The sequence below is a fragment of the Penicillium chermesinum genome (genome assembly GCF_028974085.1).
Source record: "Penicillium chermesinum strain IBT 19713 chromosome Unknown utg000008l:1.0-1752722.0:1.0-1753981.0, whole genome shotgun sequence".
NCBI lineage: Eukaryota > Fungi > Ascomycota > Eurotiomycetes > Eurotiales > Aspergillaceae > Penicillium > Penicillium chermesinum.
This window is the reverse complement of record NW_026695318.1, coordinates 1,645,939-1,671,065: the sequence shown is the minus strand read 5'-3', so window position 1 is coordinate 1,671,065 and position 25,127 is coordinate 1,645,939. Positions and strand designations below refer to the sequence as shown.

The 25,127-nt window shown below is 50.5% G+C and overlaps 8 protein-coding genes across 8 annotated transcripts; 2 read left to right on the top strand and 6 right to left on the bottom strand.

Moving 5' to 3' along the window:
• Positions 1-669: 669 nt before the first annotated feature.
• N7468_010438 (uncharacterized protein) lies at positions 670-2,431 on the bottom strand (the record flags this gene model as incomplete). The annotated part of the gene is made up of 4 exons (XM_058479733.1): positions 670-898; positions 945-1,442; positions 1,637-2,174; positions 2,230-2,431. 4 exons carry the CDS (start codon positions 2,429-2,431, stop codon positions 670-672), a joined length of 1,467 nt encoding a protein of 488 aa, XP_058326301.1.
• A 1,126-nt stretch (positions 2,432-3,557) lies between these two features.
• N7468_010437 (uncharacterized protein) lies at positions 3,558-4,874 on the bottom strand (the record flags this gene model as incomplete). The annotated part of the gene is made up of 1 exon (XM_058479732.1): positions 3,558-4,874. One exon carries the CDS (start codon positions 4,872-4,874, stop codon positions 3,558-3,560), a length of 1,317 nt encoding a protein of 438 aa, XP_058326300.1.
• Positions 4,875-4,885: 11 nt separating this feature from the next.
• On the bottom strand, positions 4,886-13,012 carry N7468_010436 (uncharacterized protein; the record flags this gene model as incomplete). Its single annotated transcript, XM_058479731.1, has 2 exons — positions 4,886-12,762; positions 12,841-13,012. 2 exons carry the CDS (start codon positions 13,010-13,012, stop codon positions 4,886-4,888), a joined length of 8,049 nt encoding a protein of 2,682 aa, XP_058326299.1.
• Positions 13,013-18,323: 5,311 nt separating this feature from the next.
• N7468_010435 (uncharacterized protein) lies at positions 18,324-18,872 on the top strand (the record flags this gene model as incomplete). Its single annotated transcript, XM_058479730.1, has 2 exons — positions 18,324-18,498; positions 18,571-18,872. The coding sequence occupies 2 exons, from the start codon at positions 18,324-18,326 to the stop codon at positions 18,870-18,872; spliced, it is 477 nt and encodes a 158-aa protein (XP_058326298.1).
• A 711-nt stretch (positions 18,873-19,583) lies between these two features.
• On the top strand, positions 19,584-21,076 carry N7468_010434 (FAD-binding monooxygenase; the record flags this gene model as incomplete). Its single annotated transcript, XM_058479729.1, has 5 exons — positions 19,584-19,819; positions 19,871-20,126; positions 20,193-20,486; positions 20,545-20,860; positions 20,931-21,076. 5 exons carry the CDS (start codon positions 19,584-19,586, stop codon positions 21,074-21,076), a joined length of 1,248 nt encoding a protein of 415 aa, XP_058326297.1.
• Positions 21,077-21,161: 85 nt separating this feature from the next.
• On the bottom strand, positions 21,162-22,362 carry N7468_010433 (uncharacterized protein; the record flags this gene model as incomplete). The annotated part of the gene is made up of 4 exons (XM_058479728.1): positions 21,162-21,611; positions 21,664-21,776; positions 21,832-22,211; positions 22,265-22,362. 4 exons carry the CDS (start codon positions 22,360-22,362, stop codon positions 21,162-21,164), a joined length of 1,041 nt encoding a protein of 346 aa, XP_058326296.1.
• Positions 22,363-23,409: 1,047 nt separating this feature from the next.
• Positions 23,410-23,856, bottom strand: N7468_010432 (uncharacterized protein; the record flags this gene model as incomplete). Its single annotated transcript, XM_058479727.1, has 1 exon — positions 23,410-23,856. The coding sequence occupies one exon, from the start codon at positions 23,854-23,856 to the stop codon at positions 23,410-23,412; it is 447 nt and encodes a 148-aa protein (XP_058326295.1).
• A 424-nt stretch (positions 23,857-24,280) lies between these two features.
• Positions 24,281-24,919, bottom strand: N7468_010431 (DJ-1/PfpI family protein; the record flags this gene model as incomplete). Its single annotated transcript, XM_058479726.1, has 1 exon — positions 24,281-24,919. One exon carries the CDS (start codon positions 24,917-24,919, stop codon positions 24,281-24,283), a length of 639 nt encoding a protein of 212 aa, XP_058326294.1.
• Between the last annotated feature and the right edge of the window lie 208 nt (positions 24,920-25,127).

Here is a 25,127-nt window from a genome sequence, read left to right as displayed (position 1 = left end):
ACAGCATGCATTTATATGACCTACTGATTTCACGGAAGGCGCCGCGCATTAAGTCTAGTGATCTGCAAGTCAGCCAGCGCCAGACAGGAAACTGTTGACGGTAGTAGCTTATTGTCCTGAAATTCCGCAAAATCTGGTCTATCTCTATGGGGTGGCTTGTGCCCAGAGACAAGATGCAGATCAACACTCACCGGAAATGATCGGTCTATAAGAATATCCTCAAGTCTGAAGATGCCATTTTGCAGCGACAAGTCTACGACATAGGTCCAGGTCTACCGCCGGGTGTGGCGTTGATCGATTTTGTCTCCACCCACGGCCTTGTATAGTAGAAAAAGTAGTTCTGCGTCAATTTTGTCGGCGGAGGTATCGTGAGTGGTAGGACGGTGACCAAGATTTGTATCTCAGGATAGAAAGGAAGTGGCCCACCTTCTCTGGCATGACTAGCCAGGAAGAAAATATTCTGTAAACGGCTAAAGGATACAATACTAGAATACCAGTTTCGAGACAAATTGTTCACAAGTGTGTTTACGAGTATAATGTATACATATGCACCAGGAAATATAGCTCATTCGAGGGCTCAAATATTTTACTCAATGCAAGTTGCCCAGTTCTCGCGCCATACGTCTGCAAATAGCTTGATTTCATATTTGGCCGATGACGACTGGGCTTTCATAGCATAGATAAATGGGTAAGTAGCTCATCAGATCCTTTCGGGTATTGGAGGATGCTTTCAGGCTCCGCTCTCTCAAGGACAGATTCGTGTGCTGGGAAGGTAGAGCCGATCAGAACATCTAAGATGCTTTGAGCTGCAGCCGCGAAAGTTCTCAGCAAAGCGCCTTGGGAGCGGTCCAAAATGCGGATGAACTCTTTGAACTTGTTTTCTGGGATTCTTTGGAACCTTTTGCGATGGTCAACACTGTCCAGTTTCAGATTCAAATACTTACGTCGCTTCCGAGATTGCTAACTCGGACGAGTCTTCGCTCATCATCAGGCCAAGAACTCCAGGGCCAAAGGTCGACGCCATGGCGGACAATCGTCGCCCGAGAAGACGGAGTTTTTTCAATTCACTCTGCTTTCTGTCATATACTTCCGTACCTGGCATCAACTCAGGCAGTATCTCAGCCATCATCCGTGGCAGGATTTGGGATTCGGCCGCGTGCAGGGGATTTCCGCGTCGGCCTGGCTGGCTTCTCATCGAAGACACCGTAGAATTAACAAACCCACTCGATGTGCCCGTCTCTGCACCTCCACAGGCTTTATAAAGCTCCAATATATGGACAAACCGAAGGAGGCGGCACCAGACGAGTTCATCCCCAAGAAGTTCTATCAAGTGGAAGCGACTTTTGTTCGTCTCCACTACAGCCGGTGTCAAAGGACCAGGTACACTTTGCTTCGCCCGAGCCGTCTCCACGATCGACTTTAGTACAACCACCGATTCAGGACTAGCAATGTAGAGTACGAACCCGGAAATTGCGTCCGTATATTGCCCCATGTTTGCCAAGGATTCTTGGATGGAGGGCAAGAAATAGGACTGAATTGGCAGCAGGCACTGGAAGCGGAAACACCGCTCGGTCTCCGTATCCAGAAACTTCATAATAGGGGGGAATGGACGAATTTCTCGTCGAGCAGGTCATACCCCGGGCCCTTTCGGGGATCGCCTGGCGAAGATGGCTTTCTTTTCTTCGCCATAGCAAGATCTGTATCATCTTCAAGACGATCGCCATCATCGTCGCCCGTAATCTCACAATGGTCTCCGCGGGTTTGGGGGGGAATCGTGGCCTGCAGGCGATCCGGAAATCCCATGTCCGACCCTACTGGAGCTGCCTTCCCCGTAGGTGGACGGTCCCTCACTCCATTCTCATCCGCAAGAGAGCCGTCCTCCCTACCCCTCTTCGTGGATGAACTGGGCCCTGTGAGTTCCCCGTCGACCGGCTTTCTCGCCCACGCCACTGAAACTAGACCGAGGTGCAGTGCTACCCTCCATGGGGTAGCATGGTCGCCGGAATCGATATGGACGGCCCCCAAAATAGCACTGATGGCCAAAGCGAGGACCTTGCGAGAATGGGCTCCTGGTCTATGGCTATATTTGATGCAGAACTTGATTCCAGTCTGTTGCGCCACGGATGCTCTTTTATCGACGGACACAATCGTGGTTTCCAGCGCCGCTATCTGGCCTTCGGCTTGGTCAGTGGGAAAGCGCGGACAGAGAAGGTAGAAGATGAAACCTACTTCGACTAGGCAAGACTTTGTATGCAACGCAGCTGGTGATGTATCGGATGAGATTGTCGCCGATGATCGCGAACTTCCTGTTGCCATCGTGATTTTCCGGCTCTGACCCGGCCGCAGTCAGTGCCTGCCGAAGAAGATCCTTCGACTTGAAAGAGTAACTTATCACCCTTTCAACGTGCGCGATACGTTCCTCGACGGCCATTTTGTACTACTGAAGATGAATTGAGCCGATGTTCTGTTGATTGGGGTGTTATCGAATTTCGTGTGATTCAGACTGTTTGGGCGAACTATCCCAGATTAAGCAGGCCATTTAGCAACTTTATAGACGAGAAAGAATTGCGACCGGGAAATCATAACGCGACTATGCAGAATGATGTCGACCGTCGTGTCGAATTACTTGTTCTCCTACCACCAGGGCCTTCCGCAATCTTCGACAGCTCAATACTGTAATACTGTAAGGGGGACAGGAATATGTTTGCTTCTTCAAGCCCACAGTGGTGGCGTAGGAGTTTGAGTCATAGAACACCGCCATTCCCATGCGAGCGTATTCAGAGAGACTCCTGCAGCTCGTGGCATCAAAAGAGGGGGTGGCCGTGATCCGCCCAATGGGAAGACAACGCCTTATCCCTCCAATCAGCCAGCCAGCTCATGCAGCCTTCGGGCATGTAGGAAAGCAGGATATATTATAGGGCTTGACACTAGACACCGGTGAATATCCACATTCTCTCGATCACCTCCACAAAAGACTCCTTGCATATTTTCCTTTGTATACATGATTCCTGATTGGTTTTTCTATACGGGTCTTCCGGCAGGAGAACGAAGCCCGCTGCAAAACTTTCGATGCGCCGGAACGTCCACCGATCGGGTCTCGAGCTCTTTACCGATCAAAGGTATCTAGCTGGATTTCAACTATGCTAATGACAGCTCCATTTATATGAAAGCGCGTAACGCGAACTTCATGGATAGGTTTGCATGCCGCGGTGCCCTGCGCGAGTGGGACGACTGATAAAGCGAAATAGCCATCATCAGGATATTGTCTGTATTTGAATTATAAATAAATTGCGTATCCTCTCAAGTAATCTATTCGTCTTAAGGATCACTGGCAGTCAAATGGTTTGGGGACAAGCCTTTCTGATTTATGTAGATAGCAAAATTGATAGACGACAGCATGAATCTGCCAAACCAAAAACTACGGAATATTACGTTGCACGGCAATGATGACTCCAAAGACAAGTTCACCGATTCAGATGAAGACATTCTAGTGATTATTTTCTCAAGCTATTTTATGACTTCACGGCTGCGCCAGAAACTCCATGGCAGTCTGAAGTCTAGTTGGACAGGAGGTACAGTGCCTGCATACTTTGCTCTGCGCAATGTACAGCCGATGCCTGCAAGTCCGAAGGGGACAACACCTGGCCATTCGCAATCTTTCCCAAATGGGTCCTTCTGATATCTCGGCAATCTCTTCTTACTTGGCACAGCCAAAATTTTAGGAAACTCAGCGGGCTCTCGCGGAATGTCCCATTTGCATTGTCCCGGATGAAACCGTCTGCAGCCACGGCCAATCCCGCGGGCGTTGGAACCGATGCTACTCCCAGGAAACAACAAAGATCTTGGTATTCTTGGTAGGAGGCGAGATAGAGCTGTCCCGCGAACAGATTCAGTTGCAGGCGAATATTCGGAGAAAGACGGCGTGTCTCTCGGACCCGGGACCTATTGAACAGCATAAGCCCATCCAAAGGCCCATGTTCCTCGTTCTGCCGAGGGCTGTACAGATGAATTGTGACAGCCGTTGATTTTGTAATATGTGGCATCAACATATTGGCCTCGTGGGGGCTAATGATTAAAATGCCATCCTCTTCATCGGTTGTATCGCGCTCTTTGGAAGGAGCGGCCGTAAGAATAAACCGCACTGGCCTTTGGTAGGCGTCCATGACAGATGAACCTCTCCGAGGGACTTTGATGGTCTTTGTAAAGTCAGTAGTGACCATCAGCCCAGGACCAAACTGGTGCAGGTCTACGTAAAGTGGAGCTGATGTATCCTGTATGGATGCAAAAGCAGGTCCGTAAGCTTCGGAGGGTAACTTCAGAACCCCGGTTTCTATGAATGAGCACAAATCCGAGTGAACCCGATGTATCGCCGGCTCCGCTGGAGGGGGCCGATGTTTTTGACGCTCAGTTTGGATCTCCGGAGCAAGCTCCCGCTCCTGCTCCTCATGGAGAGACGGGGAGCAGCTTTCTTGGCCTTCGACCTCGGCACAGCGTGTTTCGATGGCATCAGGCGCTTCACGTTGAGCGCTTGCCAGGGGGGCCGGCTGACCTGTATTATGTGGTTTATATCTCTGCTGAAGGCTGAGGCATTCTGGTTCCAAGAAGGACTTTGCCTGAGTAGAAGTCAAGCAGTCTTGTTCTGAGCGCTGGTAATTTTGCCATTTCGATCGCTGGTTGGTGAAGCGGCGGCCTTGGACGGCCCAGAGAGGCATACTCCGTTTGATGTCGTTCCATGTTTCGAATATGGCCCATCGCAAGATGTCAGGAACGCCAATTTCCGAATGCTCATGTGTCCCTCGTGAGTCATGGATTCGTGCCTTGATATCGTATGGAATACAGAAGACAATAGACTGGCCCGAGCCAAGCTGCCTCATTCTCATGCATGCTATGTGGATTTAGTTTTCCGCTTCATATTTTCTTTTCGGACACTTCCATCGCCGCCGCCAGGGCGAAGGAGGAGAGTTGACGAACCTTGAACTAACTTATCTTTTGTGATCCCCATCCCCAGGGTGACCGCTGCGCGATAGTGCACCGGGAGCTTGAGGTCTATGCCCCGCGTGTGAGCCTCATCCAAAAACACCAAACAAGCATCCATTTGTCGCGCAAAAGGTGAGGTCTGTAATGCCTCCACTCGCCCGCTTCGGTCTACCACACAAATATTGTGTTGGTCGTCGACGAATACGACCGCCCGGGCGTGGTCGTCATGTGGAACCATCGCTAACCACGTCTTTGCCACTTCCAGATTGCTCAACTCCAAAACCTGTGCTCCAACATCTAAGATGACCCTCGTTGACCTATCAAGACGAGTCACCAGCTTAAGGAGCACCTGGGCGTCGGTATTGCCTTCACCACCTCGGGCGGGAATATCGACTGCCGAGTTTTCCGCTCGCAACAAATGCTCCAAGACCAACGCGTTCGTGTGGTTTTGCTCTGGACGGTCTAGCTGCTCCACGGATAGGGGCAGGGTTTGGCGCGAGTCGTTCGTCCCACTGAAACCAACGGCGGGGTTCTTTTTGAGCTCCCCAATGTCCCAGCCAGAAGCCGACAGCTTCTCGGGAAACTCCTTCATCTCTCTTGGGAATACCACGTGCGCCAGGAAGTAGTCCACTGCCGCCTTTGAGAATCGAAGCGCGGGGAAAATCGAATGGACGCAAAGCTGCTGATCATCCAAGTTCACCCCCGCTAGCCGCCGATATGCCGGCGCAAGCAACGGCGCATCTTTTGCCCAAGTTTGATACTCCGCGTCCGCTTCGTCGCATTTGACAAGGTCCTCAAAGGCCAGTGCGAGATCGTCATCCGTGAGCCCGTTGTAGTAATAATGGAGACAGGTCAGGAGAATGACGACGTCAGGATGGCTGAACTCGGAGCGAAGTGACGGACTGTCCTTCGCACGGTAAGGCACCGCCAGCCGAGTCGGTGGCTGTCGATGGGGATCAGGTCCGTAGTTGACTCGCCATCGCTTTTGTCCCAAACAGAATGGAAGAACGCCGCCGGCAAATAGCCCGCGCAAAAGCAAGAGGCCATCCCGGAAAGTCTCACTCCACAATCCGTCCTCGTCGTTTTCGACGGACGAAATGCTCTCCACGGTCGGTTGCGGGTCTACGATGTAGGCCAGCACGGCCTTTCTCACAGATTGAGGCTGCCTGGAGATCGGCAAGTATTCGATTCCGTGCTCGCAGATATGCTCGGCAATTTGTTGGACCAATGCTCTGTCAGCTCGCTGGTCTAGCACGCGAATTCGCGGGAATCCCCCATTCTCTTGTTTTAGCACTTCAATAGAGCCCGGCTGAGACAAGTCAACCTTGCTGGCGAATCGCCAAGCAAGCTGCAGCACTTTTTGTATCAGAGTCCAGCGCTGCGGAGCAAACTCAACAGGCTGTTGGGCTCCCATGGAGTATATTAGCTCAAACTTGACTGAGAAATTCTCGTCACTCTCGTCGATAACATCGCGCCCGTGCTCGTCAAAGATTCGCAGGGTCCGCAACAAAGAGCGGCCCACCTCAGGTTTCCCACTAATAAAGCACTCCAAACTCATAAGCTTCAATGAAAGTATATGTTCGGGCTGCACCAACATCACGCCACCGGTCGAGATGCATTCACGACACATGCGATAGATGTGGTCTGCTTCAGCTTCTCCCAATTTCAGCGACCGAGAGAACGGAAGATGATACAATCGGCGACCCAAAAGCCCTCCGAGCTTTCCGACCAGCATTTCGTGCATTTGTCGAGATTGTGGTTTGGGGGTGAATACCCGAGAAAGGCAACGACCGTCCGCAAGAGCCGCAGCGACCATGGGCACGACCACTGAAGACTTACCATCTCCCATATTCAGTTGCAAGACAACGTTGTGCGCTGAAGAAGTGCCGATCATTGTCTCTGCGATATCCGCCTGGTTATCTCGGATCAGGATACCATTCTCAATTTCCAAGAGCAAATTTTCCGGTCGTTCGAATGGGTCCCAGTTCCCATGGCCCGGGTTAGCGAGCTCTTTGAGATGATCGTGCGGGCTGCCGGCGAGGGCGCGGAGCCGCTTTGCCTTTTGAAGCATGGTGATTGAGATCCCGTACTCGATAAACGCGCGTCTCCAGGCGTCGGACAGGCAGGGCCATCGATGACGGTTCAACTGCTCTATAAACAACATGGGCGAGAGTCTCGGAGCGTGGTTGACAGTGAAGAGGGTATCCATGGAGCTCACTCTGGATGTGCGGCTTGTAGATTGCTCACCAGGCAAAATCGGAGGCTGAAGCCATGACACAATAGCCGAAAACATGTCCTTCACATACTTCTCACACGCCTCGTGGTACGCCTCGATGCATCCCTGGACTTTTTCATGGGGAATACTGAAACTGCTTTGTTTTCTGGTATGTTCCAATGACTCTACGCTGCTTTGTAAGCGCCTGATATACTTCTGCTCATACTCAGAGGTAGCATGAGGTTTCAGGGAGGTAACGAGATCGGAAATGTCACAACCGCGCTTGTTGGCTTGGTGGGACGTCTGGACAAAGCTGCGCAAGGCCGGTTTTGCCACACCAAGCGAAGGGGACTTCGGCAGCAAATCATCAAAGGAGATAAATCCATTGTGGGTGCTGATACGTGCTGGGGGTGGCAACGGTGGATATGACCGTTGATAGAATTGCTGAGAGGGCTTTTGAGCTAGCCGCCGGATGATACCTTCCAGGCGTTCTCGGAACATGCTGTTGTCGCTCCAGTGGTGGAATAGCTTGCTGACATGTGCGATGATTTTTTGAAAGTCGAGGTACCGCTCAAGAGTCAGTGTTGGTGGTGACGCAGGCCGCGATGGTGATCGAGTTGGCCACTGGCGTGACAGATCTGATAGTGTTACTTGGCATGCCTCATTCTGCCTGCTACTCCGCAAACTCCTGATTCGGGACGTGAAACTCTTATAACTTTCACGAGGCAATATCCCCATGACATCTTCTGGGGTTGAGCTGAGCTTTCCTGACTGTATGAAATTATTCACTGCAGTGGAATCCCATTTAAAACCCTTAGTGAGGTCGAACATGCCTCCCCTCGCGTGGTAATCACAAAGTAGCTCCGGAGCTAGAAACAATGAAGCGATTGTCTCGAGCACAATCAAGTCCAAATCGGTGAGGTAGGCCACAGTTGACAGCCAGATCATCAATTGGTATTTGTTGACGCGCCGCTGCTCGGAAGCCACCGAGCGATGTATAGCACACCAGTTCTTAGCAATGAATCCGTAAGCCTGATAAGCCCACTCTGCGCTATATCTTAGTTCTGATGCGTCGAAGCCGGTTGCCGAGCTTCGCATCTCGGACGCGGCAGAGAGAAATCGCCAGATACGATCGAGCCATTCCGCTTCCCCGAGCTCCTGCGTTCGAAATACACCGCCACAGAGGGCTTGACTGATAGTGAGCACCCGTGCACTTTCGACTGAAGAACGGCGACCATCCCGGCCCTTGTATTGACGGTCGTGCTTTTTTGTGTAGTCTTCCGCGCCGAAACCAGATATACGGAAGGACGACGAACGAGCCCGATCGCGGTCTAAAAGGCCACAGTTCATGTTTGGGAGGGAAGGGTTATGGAGACCTGTCTCTGGATAATAGAAATAGGTTTGCAGATTTTGTTCTCGGATGGCTGCTACCTCCTCGTAGAAACTCGGGTGCTGGGATAGACTGTATATGGAGTGCTTCCATTGGATACTTTGCATAACTTTTTCATTCTTTGGGTAAAACTCTCGCTGGGGCGTGAGTGCTGCAATCTTGGTGAGAATCGCACTATCATCCGGTCGCAGACGATCAAAGGATCGGACAGACGCTGAACGTAAGATCGTGAGGGCTTGCTCTGTCCCTGTTCTTTTCGTTAGTGGGTCGGGCAGAAAGTATGAAGTCAATGCGTGGATGTAGGCAAGGAAGAGCTTGCTCTGCATGCTTCCATTATCTACAAGCCGACCGAGCTGCTCATCGATGGAAAATGCGTGAACTCGAGACGTGGGCTGCCAGGCCACGGAGGTTTGGACGTGTCCCTTATTGGCGGACCAAGAGAGATCGCCCTCAGGAATGAGCACCAGACGATCGCCAGAACAAGGATTCACGAGGAAAAGTCTATTCCGAAGGCCTACCAAGGAGCCACAGCCCTGCTTGACATCAATCAGCGTGTCCGGATACTGCCGACAATGGATTGAAGTAGACTTTTCGGAAAGGCTGAAGCCCAAACGCAACCGCGGAATATCGATATGTAGCATGGGATCTGATTTGCCATTTGATTTGCCAAGGAAGCAATGTATCTTGGACGATTGCTCCAATGGCTCAAAAACTTGGGCCAAGGCTTTGGCTGTCTGGCTCAAGCTCCAGGTCAAGAAAAACTCAGGGTTTTCAAGGCACCATTTATGTTCATGTTTGCTTTTGCGCAATCTCCAAAGCTGATCAGAGGATGACCATGGTGATTCCAGAGGCCGAAACTCTACGATTCCTCGCCCGGTGGCATACCAGTGGGCATATTTGTCAACAAACTCATCGGGAAAATGCCCGGAGAAAACGCTCTGCGGCACAAACTCCCATGTCTGGCCATCCTTTGATGCGTTTATCGAGATATCGCCCTGAGAAGACCCACGGTTGGCAGCCTTTCCCAGATGAACGGTATAGCCGGAGTACTCCTGCTGACAGGAAAATTCCATCCCAGGTATATCACTAGGCATCACATCCAGCTGCGACCTTCCAAATAACATACGATAGGTCGTGCTCGACTCGTAGTCACAAGGTAGTCGCGCAAGTGCAAGCCCGTCTACCAAGAGCTCTCCTGTTAGAAGATTGTAATGCACCTGGACCCCTATAGATGATGTCGACCTTGACGGAAGTACCGCATGTAGCCAATAAGGAATAAATTGGGAAATCTCGGCCCAACATGCATTTCCTGGATATGCCGCCCAGACACGCTGAATGGCCGAATTCATTGGGGATTCAGGACCGACAGAGCACCTGCGTGATAGAAACGGGTGGCTGCGATAACATAGGACTTGCCAGCGATGAAACAGGATTGAGAGCAACGAGCCCGGGGTCAAAGACAGGGATACGCGCCCATTCCAAATGGCCATGCAACATTGGAGAAATATTGAAACTTCTGATGACAGAGCAAAGCTCCCAGCAAGATCATCGGCATCGAAGGTCGCTGCGCAGACTAACGCAATATGAACGCTTTTCGCTAACAATTCAGTTTTGATGGCATCATGAACCTCCTGACTCGCTTTCTGCTTCACACTCTGGATCCACCCGAACGCAATATGACGCATTGATTGAAGATGGGCAAAGAATCTTCCACGTTCATCGCTCGATGGAGATAGGCTGGAAATCTTTAGGGCGATTTGAATCAGCGCATCCAGACCATGGATCATGTTCCAGTTCTCCTTGATCCTTTCAGTGGCCTGCTGGATAGAAGCAAGAGCTTTGGCTGTGAAGTTGCAATCTTTCAAAATTGCGTGTCCGATCCTCATCCATGACTCTGCACTAGGCGAGCCTGCTTGGTTAGTAACCTGGCGGATGAAGAACGTAGTCTCCACTTTTTTCAGGTCTATCGAAGGTGTTGTCAGCTCCAAGAGGATATTTTGCCATTGAATCTCCAGTCCAAGTGGGATCGATGCGAGAGATCTGTATTCATTCAAGGACATGGTGGCGGGTGTCACATGTTGCGTGGCAATGACGGTGTTTGGGGACGGGCCATGCGGTTGTGCAGATGGGCGACAAAGGAATCGTTGAAGGGCATGGCTCTCTTCCGGGAGCTGATACCCACACGTTGTTTCAACCTCCGGCGTCTTCTCCAAATCATCCACAAAGTATCCTGTCTCTTTGTCGAAGTATTGAAAATGGGGCCCGTGGTTCAAGCAAACGTCCTTCTCTGTCACGTTGATCACGGACTTATTATGGCGGTGAGTTCTCTCATGGGGTTTTTTCTGCGACAGGACGCTAATTCGCTGGGCCCGGCCCCGTCTCAAGAAAGGGGCGAGTTGTTTGTATGCAGTTAATAGGCACTCGGATCCTGGTCGCTCTGGTGCAGTATATTTGAAGCCGAGACAGTCACGGAGAACATATAATGTCGAATCCCTCCACGCCACGAAACAGTCGGGGACCCGTAGCTCAAACACAATTGATTTAGTTCGCAAGGGGTCACGGGGCAAGGGCCATTCATGCGTATTGATTGAGATTGACTTTGCTTGGGACTTGAGATTATGGCAGGGGCACGACCGGCTATGCTGGGTCTCGTAAATGCGCAATCTTCTGTCGACCAGGATCTCCTCCATTTCGCATTCAATCTGGCTTGCCTCCCTCATAAGCCGAGTGTACTTTTCATGCTTGTCTCGTAGTTCGGTCTTCTTTTGCTCCCTTTCATGGCTTGCTCTCTGTTCGATCATCTGAAGAAGGTGCTGATGCTCGGTGGACTGATCGAAGTACCGTACAGAGAAGCTATTCCGCGTCCCGAAATCCCGGAATATATTCGACCCTGGATACCTCAAGTGACGCTGGCGCTCTTCCAGGTATTTCTCCACATTTGCTAGGCGTATCATTTGGGACTTGAAAGGGAGTAGTAAAGAGCTTAGACAGTCGGCCGGTACAAGGGCGTCATAATCCCTCAGCAGTGGCAGAGAATGAAGTGCGGCTTTATCGCATGCAATCCACAGCTCGTACAATGTGAGAAGCATCATGGAGATAGCTTCAGGGTTCTGGGAATAATGTCTTGAAGCCGTTCGGTGATACTCGGCTATCAAATCACCCACCTCCTTACATGTATTGCTATGCTCCAGATTGGCTTCCATCCAGGCATCCAAGTGGAACTCGACCCAATTTTCCAATGCACAAAGATTTTGGACAAGATATTCAGGTGGGCATGAGCGGACAACAGTGGGCAATCTCCTTGGGTTGAATTGGACTAGTTGGGCGGATGGATGAAATTCTTTCTGGGATGTTCCATCACCTCGACTACTAAGGTCCATCAGATATTTGTCCAGCTGTGGCAACTCGCACTGAATGTCTTTTCCGAAGTTGAGATATTGCAGGCCATCGAGATCGATCGGCTTTTCACAGCGATTTATGATCCCTCTCCATTCCAAGTTTGACTTCCTGCTTGCATCATCCAGAATCTTTTGGACGGTGTTGAACCAGGCTGGTGCGACGCCGAGATTCAGCTTCAAGATTCGACGGGCTGTTTTGACCATCATCAGGTGAACCATTTCACTAGAGCCCTGTTCTGATGCTCTCTTCACGATCGAACTCATGAGGAATACCATGAATTCTTTGTACAACCTGTGCGATTCCTGTCCGCCAGATGAACGGAATAGCACCAGTTGCAGCGCCACACGGATGAGAAGCCATAATGCAGATCGATGCCAAGGAGAGCGACAGTCTTTCCACAAGACTTCTTCACGGGTGTGCTTCTCGATTTGCGGGTTGGCGCTCTCAGTACACAGCGGTCGGAGGGTGTTTGTGAAAAAATCGACGACAACTTTGGGGTCTGTAGTGTCCCGGTCCTCGTCGTGTTCCTGATTCGCTTTTTTGGCTTTTGGCTTCGTTCCTGCAACGGTTTGTTCGCTCATGCGCACGACTGTCTGGGTGACCATTTTCCGAAGGTCCTGCTCGTAGAAGACACCGGAATCGAAAATCAGGGTTGGCCCAGGAAAGACCCTGGTCAGTCGCCCGTTGGTGGACATTGTTGCTTCATTGGTCGGCGATAGCTCGAAACATTCGAACGATGTTGTAGATTCCACTTGGCTGATCAAGATGGCGGCATTTTGCTCTCGAACGTGAATGGGTAGAAAACCACCTTGAGAAGTTAATGATTGGGCATCTCCTAACTTATACAGCTTCTACAAACCCTCGGACTCCAGCTGTTTAACGGCCTTTTCGAGTTGCATCTGATCCAGTTCGCCATTCTTGTCATGGAGGTGTCGCAGCCGGATGATCATCCTCGACGCTCGGGTGACGATCTCTCTGTCTGCAGAGGGAGAGGTACGCTTCGAAGCCATGAAGTGCGTCAGTGACCACATCAATAAGCGCCATCTCATGCATCGGGCAGTAGTCCTTCTTTTGAGGCAATTTGGGAGGTAAGAATATATGGTGGAACAGATATTCCATATGGCTGGAGATTTTGACAGGTGAATCCATATTCCTGGTGGTCACAAATGGTGAAGGGAAGTTCAGATAGAGAAATGGTTGAAGATATCAAAGTATTTTCGTTTGCATCTAGTTTATCAGATATGAGGGAGAAAGGGGAAGACACACAATTTATATCCCCGTCGCAAAAAGGGACTTATCTATAAGCTGAAACGCTACGTGACATGCGCGCGAGGGCCAAATGCTCTTCTTTGCAATCTTTCATGGTATCCAAAAACCGAGTCCAAGGGCCTCGTTACTTTGGTAAGCTGTTTGTTTTCCTTTTGTTTTTATTTTTTTGGTTTTTTTTTTTTTTTGGTTTCCATGCAGTCCCCTCTCGCTATTACATGGATGATTGCGCGGCTTCCAAGGTTTCCCTGTTCCCAGTTAGGTAATTACTCATCCAGAGAGCTGTAATTACCGTATAGGGCAATGGAAGTTCATGGCATTTCCCGCATATCAACGCGACAGCCAAGGCTTGCATGTATTAAGGCCTTAGGCACGAGGAATTGAAAATCCCTCTGCAGTCTACACTCCGACCTGAATCGGTACATTCGCACCTAGCGAACCAATCTACTCTGCCAAGCTTCTAGTGCATCTCAGACAGCCGCACATTCCGCGATGGCCCCGATCAGAGAAAAATGAGTCACAGTATCGAAAATTACAATACCTCTGAATGATCGGCGCTCTTGTGCGGACTCCCACTTTGCAATGCGATAAGGCGATAAGTTGATGAAATCCATTACCCCTCAAATCTCTCCCGGTCGCTGGGTATTTATTCGATTCCACTTCGTCCAGAGTTGTTTCTGCTCCCGCTTGATGAAATAATCATTGACTGGCCTTCTAAATCTCTCTAATACGCTTTTTCTTTCGCTTAATTCTACAAATCTTTCTCCGTGCTGCTTGGTGTGGAGGACAACTGATGCCGGTCGCCACGAAATGGCTTCTTTCATTGCACCGTGTAATGACAACCTGCATATCCCTAGCTGAAAGATAGGAGGAATTTCTCATCCAACTTGAGGCGACATTCAGCCTTGTCAACGCCTTGTAGGGATCAGCTTCTCTGCGGCATGCCTTAGTGATTTGTAAGGTATGGAGGCAATGCTTGCACAATTTAATTGTCTTAGCGGTGAGGGTTTCTTGATGCAGTAAGGGGGCGATGGCGCATACCTGTACATCAGTCTCTTATTGCGGCATCTTCTTCCTGGGCCCCATGCTGCCGATAGAATAAATGTGTCATTCTAGATAACTTCTATCAATTTTGCATTCAGCTTGCACCATTATCATATCCTAACAAAATCAATTGAGTAGAGTGCTATTAGAAAACGCTGTCAAGAAGCGAAAGCAACCAGAGAAACCAAATCTCTCTGCGGTCGCGCAAGAATTCGATGTACATGTTCCTGGCTTTACGATAAATTGGATGAGCCAATTTTGCCTTAATATACCGGCCTAATGCTAATGGACTTTAATTCAACTCATAAATGAGAAGGATATTGCAGTTGGGTAGCCTATAACAATGGGACTGGCCTCGCCCTGAAATATCGAATCACTATAGCTACAACTGATATATCTAGCCTGTCTACTTCTTCTATCTTGTTCTCTGTCAAGCAATAGCGTAAGCGGATTAAGTAGCGCACTCGGAGGTGAATTTACCGACCGGAGGGCTTTATGATTAACCGCAAGCGAGCGCACGACGTGATTTCCGGACGAGAAGGCTTCACACAACCCCAAGCCGCCACTGACTCCTTCAGATCCAACTTTCGGATCCTATAATGGGATCGCCAGATTGGTGAAGGGAAATATTAGTGATTATTCCTTGTACACCTCGCCATAGAATAGTGTCTCGGATTCATAAGGTTCGTGAATACATTACAGTTGTTGAAGCTGCGTTGGCTGGTGGTCTCAGGAAATCACCATAAATCTTTCTTCCAGTGGATGAATTTGAAGCCGATAGGTTCATGATCTGAGCCAGGATGTTTGGCCATCATGGGGGAATCGCGACACGTTAGAGTCTTCGCCTTCTGTTTACTCCGCCGCAGTAATGGTAGGGGTCGCGTTGATCTCCAACAGTGCAATCCAATAAACAAACCATCAAGATTTGGCGAGTCACCGCCGATGGACAATCGATTCCAACAGCATCTTTTTGGGGGCGGAGGATTCCATTAGACTTAGTCCAGTCCTGTTGGAGATGTCTCCCCGAAGCCCGGAACAATAACGATAAATCGGACGTCGACCTACTGGCATACGCTCAATATATTCCTATTTCCCGCATTCTACATTGGTTAGAAGGCACAATCGACACGTGCCAGTAAGAACTAAATGATGATAAGATAAAGAAAGCTACACGGCGATAAGATGAGCAAGCAAATTTCAGTGAATGTTAAGCTAGCCGAGGTGGGCCTAGCGCGTGATAGTCTAATTCTAAGCGAGGCCAATCAGGGGAAGTTAATCTCCAGCTAAGCTAGTGCAAGCTAGCCCAATTGGGATGGTGGGTCCATTCATCGATATCTATATAATCCCTCTAGATTCTGCGGACTTTCGATGTTCTCTTCTTCTTTCTTCACGCCTGCTCGTCACGCCTGCTCATCACTTCCTCTCATCACGATGCCTCGCATTCGCCGTCGTTCGCACCGTCGTCGTTCACACCGTCGCGTCCCACGATCATTCTAATTCACGTCGATTACCGCCGACTCGCTCGCTCGCCATCGCACCACGAGAACGTCCAGCTTCGTGCAGTTTCTATCCACTTACCTGGAAGGCATCATATGCATCGAGGTATATGTCAGGACAATTCCAGCACTGTCGGAGCCCTCTCTGCACGAGACATGGGCGTTCTCGTTCTCCAGGCATGGGGTTCCGGCTTAGTGCAGGGGCCAATTTACTTTTCTGGAGGGCATCATATGCTTCCGGGTATATGTCAGGACAAATCTAGCACTGTCGATTGGCCCTGGGGGCACTAAGCATCGCCGTCGCTTCGTTCGCGCCGTCGTCGATTCGCTCGCACCGCCGCACCACCGTACCGCCGTACCGCCCGCGCCCCGCCCGCGCCCCTTACTAGTTTGGTTTGAGTGCAGGGAGTTCGTTTAGGGGGAAGCATCTTATGCTTCCATGTACATGTAAGATTAAACCCCCGCATTGAGGGTTTATCCTGGTGGCACCTTCGCCGACCCATGCTTGTGATGCCATCAGGGCCAAGCCCCTCAGCCAGTCAGTGTTATCGGCACTGTGCACTCAATCTTGAGCTCTGGACCAGATCAAATTCCAGTTTCGCTGCCATGCTGGAGAAAGCTGTACATCACTTCTCTCTCATTGTGGCTTATGTGAAATACATTTTCCTTGACTTACTATCCCTGCTCATATAATCATGTATTTTACAATCTGTTTTGACTTAAAGTAACTCTCTATACCGGAACGGTCGCCTTTTGTAAGCTCCATTACATTCTCATCTAACTCGCTCTGTTTACCTCGCCGTGTCCCAATCCTCCCTCGACCTTCTGTTTCTGTTTACACTATCATCTGTTTGATCTCTGTTGCATCCTGTACTTGCTGCCTCCGTTAATATGGTCGCGATTCCCATGCCATCGCCAATTTCTCCACGCCACAGCCACCGCCTTCCGAAATGTCTTCCCCGAGCACAAAACCTTACTGGACAGACATCACGTGTCTCTGGGGCATGAAGCTTTAGGGCCACGTTAAGATACAGACCGATACCGTGATGAAGTCTTTGACGGACTAAAGCCCCTTTGTTTCCAGTTGATGGTTTGGATTTAGTTTCGAAAATACATCTGGTCGATATTGTTTTGCAGTACCAACATATTACAGGGAAATAGTAAGAGTCAATGATACTTGAATAGTTTAGGGGTATCCATATGTCGGCTACGAATACTATTCATAGTGTAAGGTGTCCGTAATAGCCACCATTAGAGGTTCTCTAAACGAAACTTCTATTCGATGACCTACTATTGTTTCTGCTTTAGGTCCTCGGTCACTTTTAACCTCGAGAGTCAAGATCCTCGTGTCTCGTCCAGAAAGCTCGTCTACATACTAAGGCGTGCTACAATTATTAGTGTTCCCATATCCCCGCGATATTAGGACTACATAGAGAGGCACTTCCATTCAATGTCTTCTTCTTCAGGAAATATGATATCCAGCACAAAATGGAGGCTTCATGAGCGAACAGCTTGCAGAGATTCTCCTGTCAGACTTCGCCAACTTGGAGTTTCCGTATTAATGGGACCCGCTCGGCGCTCAAGGAGATCCGAGGGCGACATAGTATGCCGCGTCCTTCCCATCCCCGTAGCTTAGTTTTTGGAGTGCTTAATGAATCACTCAGGCATGGTGTTCTATTCCGTTATACAAGCCGTCGCTATCTACTGCTTATTGAAGAACTTTTCCCGTACCCACGCAGTATCTCCTGATTTCCAATCTTTTCCAAGCTATCTGCCGTCCGGTAGAGGGTGGTGCTAATGTCGCTTGGTGCTTAGGAGGCCTTCCCTTTCCGCGCCAAATTTTGCAAGAACCCTGTGGGCCATCTAGAAGGATCTGGAGGTAACAGCCTAGAACTAGAAGCATCTACGAAAAACCTCAAGGCCTCGTCACCTTGTCAGTATATGAAACCGTATCCTGGTCTTCCAAAGCCTTCAGACATATCCATGGGGCCTGCAATGATTGTAGCCAGCCACCTGGAAGTTAAGATTGGTGGTATCGTATTTGAGTTTTACAGAGCATTTATGTGGGGTTCTCTTTCACTTCTTGATATCTCGCTGAAATCTTGAAACCATTGAAAAGTATCCTAGTATCTATTCTGATCTACCGACGGGCGGAGTTTGCGAAGATTCATCTCAGCTTGCATTCTACAGGAGCCGTATTATTCGACGACGGAACAGAGCGCTTGTAAATTTTACCTGTTGAATTGTCCGGACGTCTGTGTACTTGACAGGGCTTTCTACTATGATGAAATTGGTGGCGCAGTGGACAAAGAGGTGCGGGAGGCCTTATCAGAAATACGGAGTACGCAGATCAGCAGCCAAGCCTTTGCTTGGCTTTCTTAGGCTTGAAAAAAGGGGGCCACGCGTTTTGATCGAAGGGTGGTGGGGGCCAGGGCGAAAGGTGACTTGGACGACTTTCCAGCCCCTTGGCAGTTCAAAAGCTTCTCATAACATCAAGGTCCTCTGTTTCTTGTAAAACCTCGTCACTCAGAAATAGATGTTGTCTACACTTGCTCTCTTAACGGCCGGGAGCGCCCAAAACCAGGGGCCTCCTGCCGGCTACTATCCACCGCAGCAGAATCAACAGACCACCACCACCACCTACTACAACTCCCCCGCCCCGAACCAGCAGGGTTATCCGCCTCAGCAAGCGCCAGGCGGCGTTGCTCCAGGTGCACCGGGAATGCCACCGCAGGGATGGTAAGTCGGGGATTCGAGGAAGCACCTACCCTGCTTCAATCTAGAGAGGAAAGCTGAGAGATCCACAGGCAGACCGGCCCGCCACAATACCAGCAACAATTCCAACAACCTTACCAGCAGCCCTATCAGCAAGCCCCTGGGTACTATGCTCCCGGTGCCAGCACTACCGTCACCAGCACAACGTACAATAATGGAACTGCCTATCCGGGTTATCCAGCCGGCTTTGTGGGAGGCCCTGCTCCGCTGGCATACGCAGCGTATCCTATGGGCCCAGGCGCAACTTACCGGGATATTCGTCGCCAGCAGCGTCTGGGCTATTATTACTGAGCGGTCGCCGCAGTTTTGAAACTGCCAGTTTGAAACTGCCAAGGCGTTGAGGGCTCCCGAGGTCGAGGGTCTCTGCTTATCAATGCGCTACTAGCCTTTGAGAGGGTGGGGGCGGGACGCTTTCGTAGCAGGACAAGATGGGATTTCGTGGCACCAATTGAGTATTCAATTTATTTTATGTTTATTTTGATCTGGCCACTGGCTACGTAGCCTCTGAAGAAGAAGACATCTTCGCTCATTGGACTTTGTCCCAAGTTTCGGTCTGTCCAATAATGGCCTTCCTGTGTATGCCCCCACGAGGCGGTCAACCCCCCACCTGCGATGATGCGTGACAGACGTCTGACTAAATCATCACTTGCTTGCGCATGTCACAGGGGGCTTGCTAAGATGTCCTCGATGTCGGCCTTTCTTTAGGAAGTGTCGAGTCATGCCAATGTGGACATCGAACAGCTCCAGCCCCCCTCTTTCAGTCAATTTTTTTTTTTTCTTTTTTTTTTTTTTTTTTTTTGGTTTCGAATTGAGCGGACATTTTCCATAAAATATTCCGGCTGTCAACTCGGCGGTGCAATGACTGGAGCTGTTAAAGATGGCACACTGATGGCTTAGGATGGCGTGCTATGGTACCACCGATTAGCGGCACGAGATAAGGAATCTTAAAGTAATGCAGTAATGTATATACCTGCACCCAATCCAACACGTTCCAAACAATATTTGAGATTCAGAAAAGAAAATGCCAGCCCAGTCGCGGACATCGGTGGCCATCGTGGGCGGAGGACCCGGAGGTATCGGAGCAGCCATTGCTCTAAGTAAGCTGCCTTTTCTTCAGGTGACTTTGTTCGAGAAGAACCCAGAGCCACGCGAGGCCGGTGCCGGGATCAGTCTAAGCACCAACGCTTGGAAAGTCCTGGATCTGCTTGGTGCAAGCGAGGGTGTGAAAGGGGGCTCTAAGCAGAATACATATCAAAGGTGAGGAGGTCTGACCGTCTCTAGAATGAATGATAACATATCCGGGCGAAGGAATGCCTATACCGGGAAGGTCATCAGTATCGCCGAGCATCCGGAGAATTCAGCTGGGGAGCATCGAGGCTCTATACGTGCGAGAAGAACCCGCCTCCAGCGAGAACTTCTCTCCAAAGTCCCCGAAGGCATCATTCAGTATGGTAAAAAGCTCATTCGACAAGAAGACTTGCCGACTGCAGGAGTGGGTTTGCATTTCCAGGATGGAACCTACTTCGTTGCAGATCTTGTCATTGGAGCCGATGGGCTGCACTCGGTTCGTGAGGCACTCTGCTGATAGATCGCATGTTGAACAAAACCGAATAACTGGGCTCTCTCACAGGTTGTTCGTCGGACACTCTTTCCCGACCATGAGCTTCGGTTTACTGGAAACACGCAGTGGCGTGTGCTTTTGCCCAAAGCCCTTTTAGCTCATTTACCAGATATTACCTCCGCAACGGGCTGGTGGTGGGGCGAACAGGGTCATGTTTATTTCTCCGACGTGGATGACGAGACGGAGACCGATGATCCGTATTTTGAGATCACTGTGCGTTCTTACATCGAAGAGTTCACCGCTGGCGAAACTGTCAGCTGGGGCATTCCTGCGTCCAATGCAAAAGTGGCATCGCGCGTCTTGGTGAGACAAGGCCCCCCCTCATAATCGATCGAATGTGCACCGTTAACTCGACACGTAGCAATTTGATGAAAGGGTACAGCAGGCAGTAGGCGCTGTTCCTGAGGGTCAGTGGAGGGAGTTCTCAGCTTATGCCGGTCCAAGGTTGGCCGAGATCATCGGATGGAACAAGGTTGCTCTTGTGGGAGATGCCAGCCATCCTTTGTCCGGGGCTTTTGGCTCTGGGGCGACATTTGCGATGGAGGACGCATGGATCTTAAGCCGGGCCCTAGAACATACTCATCTTTCATCGGAGCCTATTAAAAATGCCCTCGAAATATTCAACCACATCCGCACTCCCTACTACGACAGAATGTGCGGCTCTCATCTTCATCAACGTTTGCGTTTAAGTCTTTGCTAATAGAAACAAGGTACTCCCATCTCGATGAAGTTGCGGCCAAATTACAGAGTGTCCGAGCGAGGGCGGTGATTTCGACGACTTCCTGCAAGCCAAGGTGGATATGTTCATCAATGGGGATAAAGATTTCATCTACAAGAATGACATCGAAAAGGTCTGGAGGGAATATCTACAGGAGGGACAGGCGAAGTTGTAGAGGAGCATATAGAAATCACCGATCTCTCAATCTCAGCCCCTGCAAAGATTTCTCACGATCCCCCTGCTAGTAGTTCAGCGAAGCTCTAGGACGAAACAGCCCAAGCTGCGATGAGACTCGCCAACCCGGCAGCCTGCGTGACAAATGTAACATTGCCTACAGGCCCATTCAAGTTGGCGCCCAGCTGGCATTCAGTGTCTCCATTCGCCGTTGTGATGCTCAAGTCATTGCTCCAAGTGGACTGAGCATTGGTCGTGAGCCAGGTCTTCCAAGTGTCCTGAGGGGTGGCATCTTGCAGTTGACGCAATCCACGGAAGAGAGCAGCCTTGAAAATTGCGCTAGTATCATCGCAGCCGTTAGAACAGTCGGTGAGCACCCCGTTACTGCCTGTAAATGTGGATCCCGTAGTCGTGACAGCGTCAGCGATCTTGCGCGCGGTATCCAGGTACGTGGAGTTCCCGGTGGCGCGATATAACTCGACAGCCGCAGAGAGAATAACCCCCCTGGTTGTAGGACCACTTGGTCGTCTGACTGACTGAGCAACTATCAGCATCGACGCCATCAACAATTAGCCAGTCATCTCCCACGACACCGATGCTGAAAAGCCAGTCCCAGATGGCAGTAGCGGAGTCGAGATACGATTCTTTCTGGTCAGCCGAGACCCGATTCGCTATCCCGGCTGCCGAGGCAATATAGAGCTCTGTTCGCCGTCAGTTGAGGCCTCCGGATGTGCAAATTCGACTCGATTAACTTACCGTTGGCAATGGATGCGAGGTAATTGCCTCCTTTTTCCCAGATAATCCCACCACACGATGCTTTATTGTTCGAGATATCGTTGTAAATACTGATAGCCAGGTTTAGGTAGTCGGGGTTTTGGGTGAGATCGTAGGCAGCGAGCCAACCCATTGCCCACCAACCCTCGTCGTCACAATAATCGTCGATGAAACCTGTATAGCCACCATAGCCTGGCGCTTCGGAATAGGTGGTTGCGAAGGTATCGAAGTGAGTGCCGTTGTAGCTCGAATCCAACGAAGAAATGTCAGCCAGCAGGGTGAGAGCTATCCCACTCTGCCACCAATCATCCTTTCCCCATAGTCCGGCGTTTGAGGTTCCATAGGAACGCATCATTTGATCACTTGATGGCACGTCAATAATCCATCTTATCACCCTAGGATGACATCCACCTACCATGCACAGATCGAATTGTCTTGGTATGAAGAAGAATCGGCATGTGTCGATGTGAGGGCCAGAGCGAAAGCAAGGACGCTCAAAGGTTTAAGAGCCATCTTGACGAGTAAGTGAATTGCCACTTCTCGAGCGCAGCTCGGGGCTGAGCCCATGCTTATGTATGGGCTCCAGCTTTACTCCGTTCCTGATTGGGGTTGGCCGGATCATCCATTTTCATGTTTCAGGGCTAAGAATACCCTTTTCCTCTAGGATTCCGCCCAGATGCGACTTTCTGACGCCCCGTATAAGGGGCATATTGGGGGGCTGAGCAAGATGCGTAATTCCCCTTTCTGTTGACAAGCTGCAAATACCACTCGGCTGGATATTGACTACCCGCGTTGCTCGGCCATGACGGTCCTCACGATGTGAGCTTGAAGGGCCAGGGGTAATTGGCATACTGGCCCTTCTCGAACAGGCACGGACCAATCAATGCAGGCTCCACATATGCGCCCCCGGTTTTATGTTGCAACCAGGTCTGCTTTTCGGCTTCTGACGATCTTATTCATCTTGGCGTTTCTACCGGCCTAACACCTATGTTGAAGCTCAGCTGAGCGCCAGGGATCCAAATTCTGGGAATAAATCATGAAGGTTCAAAGCTTTCGCTAGTTCGTGCCTGGAACGGATCTAGGTGTATCTCAGGAAGGGACCGGCTGCCAGTATTCCCTGTGAGTTGAATCCTTCAGACCGTTGTATTGTTTGCGTCAGTCAACACAACTGAGGCGTATGCGTAGTTCTTTCGCCTGTATATCAGCCAATACTACTCTAATCACCAATCGAGGAACAGGACCACGTGGCATCTTAGATGGAAGTGGGGGCTGGAATCAGCCCCATGCGGAAAGCCCGAATCGATTTGACGTACCCTACAGCAACGGGTGAAGTAGCGCGATCATGGTAGAAGTATCTCTTGCGACGGCATTGCCTATGTGAAAACAACTTCTCATCTTCGACACCCATAACCCTGGAATAGCCTCCACTTCGCTAGCAAAGCCCTTGTGATTTAGCTCCATCGCAAACCAGCGCAAATCCTCCGCGTCGTGCCATGCCAGCCATGTGGCACGAACCCTTATTCAGAGACACAAATGAAATGTCTTCGGTCTCACCTTGGCTTACCAAATGTAGTGCGTATTCTCAGCCTGATGCAGGACTCGGGCTCCAGCTCCTTTGGAGAACTTTCCGACTTCGATGGGGGCCGTGCCATCGGCAAAAATTTCAAGATCTTGCACGAAACTTCCAATCGTCGCGGTATCTCGCACCTCCGAGCGATCGGCAAGAACATGAATTCTCGCTCTCGCAGTATCTCGGGGATCGGCGATGAGCCTCGCAGCAAGCCCAGGACCGAATCCAGCTGGGTCGCCTAGCGTGTGGGCAATTCGAAGACAAGCATGGTTGAGAATCTGGGTCTTTTTCTCACGGGCAAGGTGATCTCCAGGCTCGAAATATGGACTGCACTGCGGACGGCGAAAGGCCGATCGACTGGTGGGCTTCCGCCGTTCAGCTCGGGCAGGGCTTGTATTTGCAGGAAACCCTATGGATCTTCTGCTGCACTTGGCCATGGATTGGATAATTTGAATAGAACTGTATCTTTGAGGAGCCCATCGACAATGACTGTTCTGCGGTTTCTCCCTGTGCAATCAAGACTTCCTGTTCCTCATGGCGGGGAAGCTCGCCAAAACAGCCCCGGTGACATATTATCGACCTACAGGGGTTCGCCGCACCAATGTTCCATGACATTTTTTCTTGCTGAATTACCATTCTGTCTAGCTTTTCACCCTAGATCTATGGCCCGCTGTTCATCAACTGGTAGTGCCGCTACGAGGTCAAAATTCAGTCGGCAACACGAACAAGCCCGGATTATAGTAGAAGCGGAGTATCGTGGGTTTCGACATGTTCCGAGCAACAAGGATGCATAGAAGGAAATTAAATACAATCATCAAACTCGCTACTTTGTCCAGTAAATCTACTCGTCCTCTCGGTAGGCTATAGTCCGTACAGGCTGGCGAATTCATCAACTGCCGGGTTGGTTTGGCGGATATGCTCGATGCCGTCGGCTATCGCCTGGGCTTTATCTTCACCATACACCTCCGCTATCCATGCCAGGGTGACGTCTATTCCGGCGCTGACGCCAGACGAGGTCCATATGTTGCCGTCAACAACCCATCTCGCCCGGGAGACCCATTGCACCGCGGGTCTCCATGCTGTAATTTCAGTAAAGGCCTTTTTGTTTGTTGTCGCCTTCTTGCCGTCCAAGACCCCTGCGCGCGCTACCAGACCAGCCCCAGTGCAAACAGTAATCAAATATTGCAGCCGCGGGTAAATCTTTTGAATGAACGCGATCGCTTCCAGTAGCGCTGCATCGGAGCCGCGCGTGCCTTGACCACCCGGTACTAGCAGGACGTCAAGGTCGTCGGGTGCCTCTGCAAATGTATGCGTAGGCACGACATGCTGTCCTGTCGAGCTGGGAAACCCCGCCGGTCTTGTGGACACTGGCTCAAGAGTCGAGGCGAGGAGGGCGAGGGACACGCTTTCAGTTCGGGAAAGCACATTGATGCAGTCTAGAGGGCCAAACGCATCAAGAGCCTGGAAGCCCTCAAATAAAATCAACCCGAGTTTGAGCATTGCCGCAGCGTTCGAGTCCAGACAGACCAGGTCATGTTGAGGAGGGGAAGTAGAACGAGGCGGGAGGGCCCTTCTTCCCCACTTTCAGGAGTGGAAGAGCTCCGGGTCGCCTTGGAAAGAGAATATCGACCTGGAAATGAGGCGTACGAAATGAGGCGTACCCAGGAATAACAAGGGGAGCTGCGGTTTGGTGGATATGCAGGGATAG